At 30.8% G+C, this 10,725-nt stretch overlaps 1 protein-coding gene across 2 annotated transcripts; it reads right to left on the bottom strand.

Annotated features, from left to right (window-relative positions):
- Positions 1-336: 336 nt before the first annotated feature.
- On the bottom strand, positions 337-8,437 carry Syt4 (Synaptotagmin 4). 2 transcript variants are annotated; one of them, XM_088191992.1, is made up of 10 exons: positions 7,947-8,437; positions 6,690-6,824; positions 6,486-6,625; positions 6,183-6,427; positions 5,973-6,113; positions 5,798-5,911; positions 5,613-5,730; positions 5,388-5,515; positions 2,344-2,533; positions 337-2,274 (listed from the first exon to the last, which is right to left on the bottom strand). In XM_088191992.1, exons 1-10 carry the CDS (start codon positions 7,990-7,992, stop codon positions 2,155-2,157), a joined length of 1,377 nt encoding a protein of 458 aa, XP_088048118.1. In that variant the 5' UTR covers positions 7,993-8,437; the 3' UTR covers positions 337-2,154. The 2 variants fall into 2 exon arrangements, with proteins under 2 accessions (XP_088048118.1, XP_088048117.1); XM_088191991.1 differs by lacking the exon at positions 7,947-8,437 and adding an exon at positions 6,993-7,089.
- Between the last annotated feature and the right edge of the window lie 2,288 nt (positions 8,438-10,725).

Here is a 10,725-nt window from a genome sequence, read left to right as displayed (position 1 = left end):
GTAATTTCTAATCCTACAAATAAACTGATGGGTTGAATACTGTAAATTAGTTTAATAAAGAACATTTGTGCCACAAAATTATGCTTGACATACGCGTTCAAGTTTAAAAATTAAATTCTTTTTACTTTTAACAATTTATGTTCTGGCTCTGCAGTTAATTTATGTTTATATATAAATTCGTGATTAATCTCTTAAAATAAATGAAACTCCTGTAGATTTAAAGATGATGACTGGGCCGGACCAAATCTGACGACGAAGTTTTTCTCCGGACTTTGATGGTGTTTCAATACTTAGTATAAAAATGTTGGTATTATTCAATTAAATTAAAACAATCAATAAAATAAAATTATATTTATTTCCAAAATTAAACGTTACATACGTCCACCGTCATACAAATTAAAATTAATCCTTTGTAGTACAATTTAATAAAAAAATACGCAAGTTTACTAAATATCAATTGAAAACAAAAGTAATCACAATCTACGACAAAATCTTTACTATGACTCTTTATTAATAATTATGTCGTATTTTTTTAATATAAATAAATCTAATAAAAAAGCGACGCAAGCCCAAACACATATATGAGACATTGAATTTGCGTTAAAACGTATTAATGTATATTTTAATATCATAACGTCGTAATTCGAGTGAGTATTAAAATCTTCCTATTACGAACAATTGACTATATAACATTGATAAAATGCAGGAATATACGATGCGGTTGTGATTTATGTTGAGCATGTGGCGTTTTTTGGCCAAAACGTATTTTAAAAAAATCGTCCATTTATAAGCTTAGCAAAAAACATTGAGGGTGTTGTGTGTTAATATGTGGCAATATGTTTATGTAAATATTATCATTATTGAAATGCATAAAATAAATATAAATTGATGTAATACATATTTACAATTATTAACTCATATAAATATGTTTTAAATCAAAAGAGGGAGATTACACGTTACATATATAATTTGCTTCTCGATTACCTTATCATAAAGCTATTACGTTATGCACTTCGATATTAATAGCGCAAGTTAACTTATTAATTTACGTATCTTACAACATTACATTTGTAAAGTCAATGTTATTATATTACTTTTTGGAATGTTTACGAGCATGGATTCAATTTTTGTACATATTATTATATATTTCATATTTTTGCGCGACTAATCGAGTTTTTCGTTATATGGTATTAATTAAAACAATACTTTAAAAAAAAAGCATTATGGCAGAACTTTAAGATTTAAATTATTTAATAAGAGTATCTTACATATACATATACAAAAATGTTGATAAAAAAGTTTTAAGTATTTGGATATGTAGTTTAATTGTAAATAATATCAACGTAACATACAGATGTAAATCATTGTTTTTACCTTCATAGAAGATACTACTATAATTAAAATAATAAAAAATAACAAGATAATAAATTCTGCCAAAATAATCATAAATAAATATTACAATACCAAGCCTCAAATGTGCTAGTACGAGTATATTTTGGTAATATCTCACTTATAGCTTAGAGAAGGCTTCCAAAATAACGAATAAGCTGTTAACGACAGATTAACATTCAACTAAGTTAATTTTTGATAATAATTCACTAAAATACTAAGAAACATTTTTTAATAATTAATTTTGTTACACAATACATAAATATTTTATTATGTACAAACTTCCAATAGTTTTCGTTCCTGTCAAATTAATATACAAATACGTGCTTAGCACAATAATACTCAAAAACAATATTTCAACCACAAATAATTATAATAAGATAGTGTGTTAAGATTTATTTATATATTTTTCATATATAAAAAATCATTTTATTTAATTAAGCACACAAAAGCAATACAAATCAGGTGTTCATCATCACCGATTATTCTTACGATATACTTATGTCGGAATAGCCACGTAGATAAGGTCAAGAAATTATATTATCAATGAGAATTTAATAATATAATGAAACGCGTAATAAAAAGCTATATCCTAGAAGTTTCGCCTCAGAAGATGTTAATTTATTTAGTTAGTTTAAGTGTCAACACCGAAGGTTCGCTATAAGCAAACACTTATTAATTTTGCGTTTCTACCATGTATTGTATATTTATATATAAATATGTATATTTTGTTTATGTTTGGTGTGAAAAAGGGATTGATTTGGCTTATTCGCGAAGTTTGTGCCAATCGGCTATTTGACGACGCGGAGAATTGCATACTTCGTTCCAGTGATGGAGAGCGCTGCCGACTGTTTTGGTGCCACCCAATTCCAGTCTTCCGATAACCTAAACGAAGAGAAAATTATATTTAAGTAGAATCCTAGAAGGAAAATCAAAGAGCTAAACGACACTCACTTCATTTTTGGTCACCCTGTCCCAGTCGAGAAGTAAGAATTCCAAAGAAACGTTCTCTAAGCCTTCCCCGCCTGCTGGTATATCGAAAACGAAGCTTTCGTTGAAAACTGGATTGAGAGTCCTCTTCTTCACGTGCGTTTTCTTCTTAGCAATTCGCTGACCGTTGTACAGTAAGTACATTTTAACATACCTGAAAATTAGAGATTGCAATAATCTTAAATTACTCTTGAAGTTGACAGTATTTAAGTCATATAACCAATCCGAATATAACCATCAAACAATTTTGTTTGTACTTTTATTTTGCTCATACAAACCCTATTGTTTTATAACAGTAAAATTGTGTATTTCAACTGTAATAAGCGCTGGAAATCTAGTCCAATGAAACATCAGCCACGCTGGGTAACACTCGCGCTAAACAAGTGTCGCGGCGAAATCGTTAAATTTAACACACGGCAAGGCGTTCCAACAGAAGGAGGGCCATGGTCTGTGAATTCTTAGCGTGTCTATTCGCCTTAGCTTGTCATACCAACTACGTTTCAATAAGCGGGAGAGCGACGTTAACCCTTTATATCTACAGTGTATTTATTTTTAACAGTCAGTGCACAAAAAGATCGCTCAACGCGTGATCATCACATGCTCTTAAATTTCTGTCCTCTGATTGATGAGTAGGTGTAAATTCACAGGGCGTTATTGGTTTGGTTTTATCGAGACGTGGTTGTCGAGATAGGTTATTATTATTAATATACAATATTATATTTATAAAACTCATCGCCTTGTTTTACGTGTATTTTTTTAATAGTTTTATTAGCCTGGTTCTCAGCGATCACATGAATGCGTTTTTTTGTTGCTTTTTTGCACTGACGAAACAATATTTAGAAAAAATAAAGCGTAGCTTACACATGCCGATTGCTTGGCCGAGACACTCGGACTGCTACTCGGCATAGACCGATTTTACTCATCAGATTACTCGGCCGAGTGCTACAAATGAGCTTACGTCACGCTTACATTCATATCTAACATTTCAACAATAATTAGTTATTATAATTATAAATTTGTGAGTTTTATACAAGATCGATAACATTTGGGAGAAATAAAAAAAAAAAATTTATAATACTATTTATATTGGAAATCTACTGAAACGACGAATAAATTAACAATGGTTATATATCTCACTAATATCATTATTAATAACAGCAAAACTACTGTTATGGCCAAGATTCTTGGACCAAGCTGAGCAGGAGTTTCCCGCCCGTTCTTATACCGTTGGCGTATGAAAGGCTCGGAAAAAACATCAGACAGAATTAACGATTCAAAGTATATCGCTTGTTATATCTTCTCGCGAGGGTCTAGGTCGCACGCAATTTGAAGAAAAACCTCTGACTCTCGAGGGGAGGATTAAACAGAGAATAAACAATTATATTTTTGTGAATAATAATATGTGTTAGCATTGTTATAAAATCTACACTTCAAATGCAAAATTTTGTTTGGACAAAATTTCCTTTGGACATATTAATCATTTGTGTAATAATCACGGTATATATTGTTGCTAGAAAATATAACGATTTTTTAATAATTAAAATTACATATTCTGACAACTCTTATAAATAGTGTTATCATTTGAAATGTTGTTAATATATTTTGGTAATAATATATAAATAAAATGTATATTAATGTATTATTTACTTTTTAATTCAAAGAAAATTTACGATTATGTATAAAAATATATTATGTAAAATTGATTTCTTCGTGGGTTTATTTTATTTTTATTTTGTTATTAGAGATATCAAATAACTTTTTCAAGATTTTTGTGTAAATTGTAATAATTTAACTGTTTAATTTAGAGCTTCCAAACACTTTTTAGTACCGCGACATCGCTCTCCTCTAACCGTATGGAATGGCATTTATCGCAATTTTAATGATAAGTTGGTGAACTAGTTTTTTAATGTTAAAAAGAAGACATTAATTTTTTTGCAACACTATTATTTCTAGTAAACAGAGTTGTTGCAATGCTTAATGTTTTTTTTAAATATCTGATTTCATATTAAAAATTATTGAAAAATCACATTCAAATATGCATTTATTTAATAATCGATTTATTTTATAAATTCCTTATATGTTTAAATTTTGTACATGGTCAACATTTTGGCCATTAGCTGGAGCTGATACAGGAAATGTGTGTATGTTTTTTAATACCTTATGCAATGTTTAATTATTGTTTATTCATTAAAATTATTATAATAATGCGTTATATATTAGAAAAATATTTTTTGAAATAATAATTCCTCTATAATTACGATTTCCCGAAATTTAATATTTCTAAATTTAATTCCACGAAAGTTAATTTTCGTATAAATTATTATTTTAAAAGAAAAAAATATGAATTTGCATTTGCATTCAATATTTCATAATTTTTTGTATTATTTATTCATAAACTACGAAGGGGGTTAATTCCTCGTACCTACAAATGGAATAACTATTATACTGATGGATTCATATATAAATATTGGAATTGCAAACATTTAGGAATTACCGGCTTTGACTTGTAACAAACCTATTAAATTATATTATATATTGTTTTAATGTAACAAATTTATACATATATAGCTCTTAACATCTTTAATTTTATTAATGTTCTACCAATCGTTTCTATGTATAATATATTTGAAGCACTTCATTATCCAATTATCTAACACTTAATGAGATCTCATATTAGGACTAATTTAATTTTTGTAAGCCTAAGTATAAGAGTGCAAGCATTGGCTGGATGAAATAGTAAAATATTTCTGAAAACTCAGCGGCAGCAACTAGTACCGCGTGTGCCAGGGTGGAGCAAGGAAGAAGATAATATTGGAACAGGCCAAAGCCGGCTTTTGACCCCCTCTAGTACTTTTTGAAAGTGTTAAATGATGATGATCTAATACTTACAAAAAGTATTAATAAATCGAGTAATTGTCTCTGGTAAATACTAAATTGACTTCCTTTAATATAAACATCTAAATTATATCGATTTTTTAACTACAAAAGTATTTGTAAAAATAACTTACGGGTCTGCCAATCCCGTGACGTCCATCTTGGGAAGATTCCTAGCTTTCAGAAGTACAACAGTCAACCTGTTTGCTGCGGGTTGCCAGCATAGTGATAAAAGTAGCTCACCTCTTCCTTGCGAACGAATCTTAATAAGAAACTAGGTATTAATAACTTGTGACTTTACATTAGATAAATTGCATCACAGACATGCAGGCACTGGCTTCATGTTTTTAATTACTTACTTTGAGGCTCCGCGGTTGAATTTCTCGACACAATGACATGGGTTGAGCTCCAGCTCTGGATAAGTCCACACTTCCCAGAGCGCAAAACACTTCGCCGATAATATCATCCCTAGAATATCTAAAAATAATCACATTTTAAAAGATCATTCATTTAATAAACGATTTCCTTATCTACAACTATATACCTGTCAAAACTTAAAACGACAAAATGTAAAGTGATAGCAGAGAGCTGGTTAAAGTTGATTCCATAGAACGTAAAGTCCTCATCGTAAACTGGATTCCTCGTCTTGCGAACCACTCTAAAAATATATAAAGATCGATAAACATGTCTCCAAAATGTGATGTTTTTAGCACTATTACCTGGTTTTGACTTTATGCTGCTTGTCTGGTAGGAGCTGTAGTTTGACATATGGATCGCTAGAGCCAATGTTTGGATCTTTAGCTGGTAGATCTTCACATCTGACGACCGATACAATCAAAGAACTCTTTTCGTGCTTATACCTGATATATAAATGCATTAGTAATGTTTATTGAATTATATATGTAAGTATAATTTAAATGTTGTAATACCTTATTTTGAAATGCAGTTGTCCAAGTTTTACTTGAGTATCATCAGACTCGACTATTCCATTGTCTCCTGGTTTGGGCACTACAGGCTCTTGAATGCTGATTTGCGATCCAGGTAACTCCTTGAGGGGAGTAGGTGGTGTTTTGGCTTCAGCTGCTCCCTTTTCAGTTTCATTTTGATATGATATTTTAGGTTGTTCTAAAGAGGCTGCCGGAGGCGATGTTGGTGTCAATGGACCGGGTGTTTGCTATAAACATAGGTTATTGAGTCATAGTACTTATATTTTGATATATTATTGAACATACTCCTGGCGGTGTTTTGGCAGTTCCGGTAGGGCTTGGAGATTTCTTTAAATAATGAGTTCCTCCGCCTCCAGGGCTTCGCACAGCAGTTGGGCGCTTAGGAGGGCGGAATGCCAATGGACGTTCTGGACCATGGCGCTTTCCTAATAATTGAATATCTATTTATAATCTAATTCCACTAAAAGTATTTTGCAAATTAGTATATACCGAGTTTATTAGCAGCAGCGATCCCTCGACGGCGTAAGCAAATGCAGAAAGCTGTAAGGACAGCTACCAAAACGGCAACGCCAGCTAAAACAGCTTCAAGGACGCCGTCGAATTCCGTCAAAACGTCTGGCGAGACTGCAAAATAAGTTTTACTTATCGATTAGAGTTCAATTGCCATTGTATTCGCACCGCTAAATTCTGAATCACGGCCAAACAAAGGATTTCCTTCCAGATAGTATATTGCCAATGTCAACTAATCTAGCCGGGTAATTTAATAGCCTCGATAAAAGCGAGAATGTGTACTTATATAACACGAGTGCGCAGGTAGAATAAACAAAGGCGGGTTTACATTGTAATGCGATATTACTGTCGACTCTTTAATCATGCATACCTTTGTCTATAGTCTATACCTATCGCTGAATATTATTAATATTCAATATCGTTTCCATAATCATAAATGAATCGATAAGAACCGCAAAAGTGAAAAACGCGTTTGATGCTCGATTATAAGTATCTCTTTTTTCATTTGATATTATCCTCCCTTTATTGCGAATAATATGAGGAGAAATGCGTGGGTCGGCTTGTAAAGGTTAAGCGGGGGCGGAAAGATAAACGTAGGTACCTACATGGATACATCATCTGTTGGTATAATGTACATATATTTAACATATTACTATTTTTATTTTTATTCGCATTATAAGTTTTTTAATACATCTACATATGTTCATGATCAATGAAATATGTTTTACGACCAAAATTAAAAAAAAATAATGTTCATGATCAACACAATTTTTTTTAAATTGTTGTAAATAGGTTAAAAATAAAATAATATAATGTGATCAATAAAAAGAGTTTTTTGGCCAAAATCAAGATTGACAATAATGACTACGTGACAATTTTTTTTAATGAATCATAAAGCATCGATTTTAGTGCATGATCGTTTTTATTTATTTGAGATTTTTTATTATTTGTGTTTAGCGGGCAAAATAAATTATTTTAAGGATAAATAGCGCATATAATGAACACAATATTGTATGTGCATGAATGCATGTTTTTAAATCATAAAACATTATTTATCGTAGATGATCTATTTTTATTTTTTTATAAAATATAAATAATTATTAATATGTATGTAATATGTATGTAATATTGTTAAATATATTTTATTTTAATAATATATTTTAATGTAGAGTTTATACAAGCCGAGAATCTTCTAAGTGCGTAGATGACGATATTATATTATGAAACTCCCCTTACCTTTGTCGATCGCTTTAATATCGGGTCCACCCTCGATCATCGTCATGGCAAATGAGTTTCTTAAGTCGTCTGAATGTGCGATTGTCGAATGTGGCGTATTCTAGTAAGAATCTGAGTCACTTTGAGCCTTTTTACATCTTACACCGACTGAGGAGGGACTGATCCCTCATGCCGCGACGGTTTTTCCGCTCACCACCTGCCGTTCTGTTTCGCGATATTTAGCTGTTTCCGCGGCCAACTCAAAACGGAAACGTTGAAGATAGAGATGCTATTCGTTTGGCGACGGCGCTCACACAAATAGACGACGTCGGAGGCGGGCGAATCGATAAGATGGCGCAGGCGCCGCAGGGGCGCAACGTGCGCATGTTGCATCTCCACCTCGGTACTCACTCCAGCTTCCCCTCTTTCTCTATCTACGTGACACAATTATGAAATCGAAAGACTAGTGACTCGGGTGACCCGTTTAACCTGTTTCCTATTCTTTAACGATCTAGCCTGAAAATTGGCTCGATTCGATGTTCGTGCAGAATTTTCAGAAGGCAATTTTGTAAAGGGTGCACTAGGTCAGTGCTGGAGCGAGGGGGCTGTAATGACGTTGGAAATTATTCGATGAATGAAATTTGCAAACTGAATCAAACAGCAGAAAACACTTACCGGGGCAAATTTCATCATCATAAGAAATTGAAAAGAAAGGGAGCAAGAAATAACGATTATCTAAAAATAATAACCATTAAATATACATAATATACAAAAAACATTTATTAAGTATCGTAAATGAAAAAAAACGCGCATGTGCGTAGTTCCTTTGTGGCGAGCAAAACAAAAATAGATTCATGTAATTTTATTGTGAAATCAATATCAACGATTATTATTAAACATATGTATTTATATTTTGAAATATTCGATGTGTTTATAAGTAAAAATGAGGATAAATTATTTATTATAGACGAATATTTTTAGGACAATTTTAGTAGTGTAGTTTTAAGCAGGGACATCATTTGGAGTGGGGGGGGGGAGCAGGTGGGGGCATTTGTCTCCCCTTGAATTAATTAATTATTATTATAAGGAGAAGAAGTACAAACAGATGTCGCATCTCGCATATTGCTTTATAGTTTGTCTATAAACATAAAAAAATTATTTAGATTATGTGATTGATCAGTTTGCATCATCAAAATCAGAAAAAATTAATCTTCAATACACTACAAGTATTGTTTTTATTTTTTTATAAAGTTGTTATTTTTTAAAGTTAGTGTTAGTATTAGCGTAATTGCTTACTGATGTTTTGCTATTTTATATGTTATTTATTTTGCTGTAATTTTTAGGTGGATTTTTATGTACAACACTTTTTACATCTGCTTAAAAACTTCCCAGTGGTTATGGATAATGTTTGATAACTATATTTGATATAATTCAATGCGTTTGTGTTTTATTTTTTTGCCTTAATATAAATATTGAACGTACTGTTGAATGTTTTTAACAAAATATTCAATTTTTGCTGGCGTGAAAATTTATGTCAATAACATTTAAAAAATGTTAATTTGCTTTTATAAGTTCCACAAACCATTATACTTCGCCTTTTCCTCTTTAATTGTTAGAAATATAACTTTATAAAAACAATTAAAGCACATTAAAAATACGTTTACGCATATGTAAAATAAATAATTACTGTAATATAAATTCAGGCTCCACACACCCCTACACCTGATCCATTCCACTCCATTTAAAATTATAATTTTAACAATAAATGTTTAAAAAAAACAATTATATAAAATAAAAAAAAACTTATTTTAGTCGTCGGTTATTTTAAAACACCACATATCTGAATTTAATTTTTAGTTTGAGTGAAATAAAATAATAAGTATAATAGCTGTATTAATAAGTTAATTATTAATACAGCTATTATACACAACAATTATCAACATATTTCATATCAGCCACCAAAAACATCAGAAGTTTTACAATTCAAGTTGATTAATGTAGAAAAATCACCACGACCATGACGCAAACATTTGATGTAGAAATAATTCTAATGTCTTCTTTGATCTTATAAAATGGCAAATTACTAATTCATAAATTAAAGATACATTAATATGCTCTTGGCTTTTTCTGCGTTTAGAATTACTTATCTATGTGAATTTTTGTATACAAAATAAAATAAATATACTGAAAACGTCTACAGATCCAAGTTAACTGATGAGAATCTATTAAGTCTATTTTAAAATAATTGGCGCTAGTAAACTTGATCCACAATAGATAGCACTGCTATATAAATTTCAGTAATTATTATTACAATATTAAATTATATTTTGTAAGTTCAGTTTAAGTATGTCAGTGATTATCAGTGAAGTCAAGTTAACAAAAATATTCTCACTGCGGGACCAATTAAATATCAGCTGGTGTAAAAATAAGCAAAAAAGCAGAAAATTAACACTATGCGTCTATGTGTACTTCTGTACATTTTTAAGAGAATATAAGTTTACAAAAATATGTTTAATATATTAAAAATATCCATATTTGCAAAATAGCAACAAATTTTGCGCTGTATTTTTCCATAGGTTCAAGTTTAATAATACCAATAGTTAATTTTAGTTCTGGAAAATATTTCGTTTTATGCATGATGTCCACTAAATATGTAAACACAGTGAATACATTATTCATTATTAGGGAAAGAAGAGGGGGTTAATAAAAGCGTTACTGTACGCGGCCATAAATATATTCTTAAAACAACCAGTGTATACATTTACAGCTGATATGACTGAATTGGGACCTTCTACTACGT

This window comes from Plectrocnemia conspersa, unplaced genomic scaffold (assembly GCF_051122295.1).
Source record: "Plectrocnemia conspersa isolate PC_06_02 unplaced genomic scaffold, ASM5112229v1 ptg000009l, whole genome shotgun sequence".
Lineage (NCBI taxonomy): Eukaryota > Metazoa > Arthropoda > Insecta > Trichoptera > Polycentropodidae > Plectrocnemia > Plectrocnemia conspersa.
The sequence above is the reverse complement of the archived record's forward strand: the minus strand, read 5'-3'. Positions and strand labels throughout refer to the sequence as shown.

Coding starts and splice junctions, on each gene's coding strand:
- Syt4 (XM_088191991.1), bottom strand. CDS start 7,074: ATGATTAAAGAGTCGACAGTAATATCGCATTACAATGTAAACCCGCCT. Junction 6,825..6,992: donor TGCGCACTCGTGTTATATAA/GTACACATTCTC, acceptor CTTATTTTGCAG/TCTCGCCAGACGTTTTGACG. Junction 5,731..5,797: donor GTCGTTTTAAGTTTTGACAG/GTATATAGTTGT, acceptor GATTATTTTTAG/ATATTCTAGGGATGATATTA.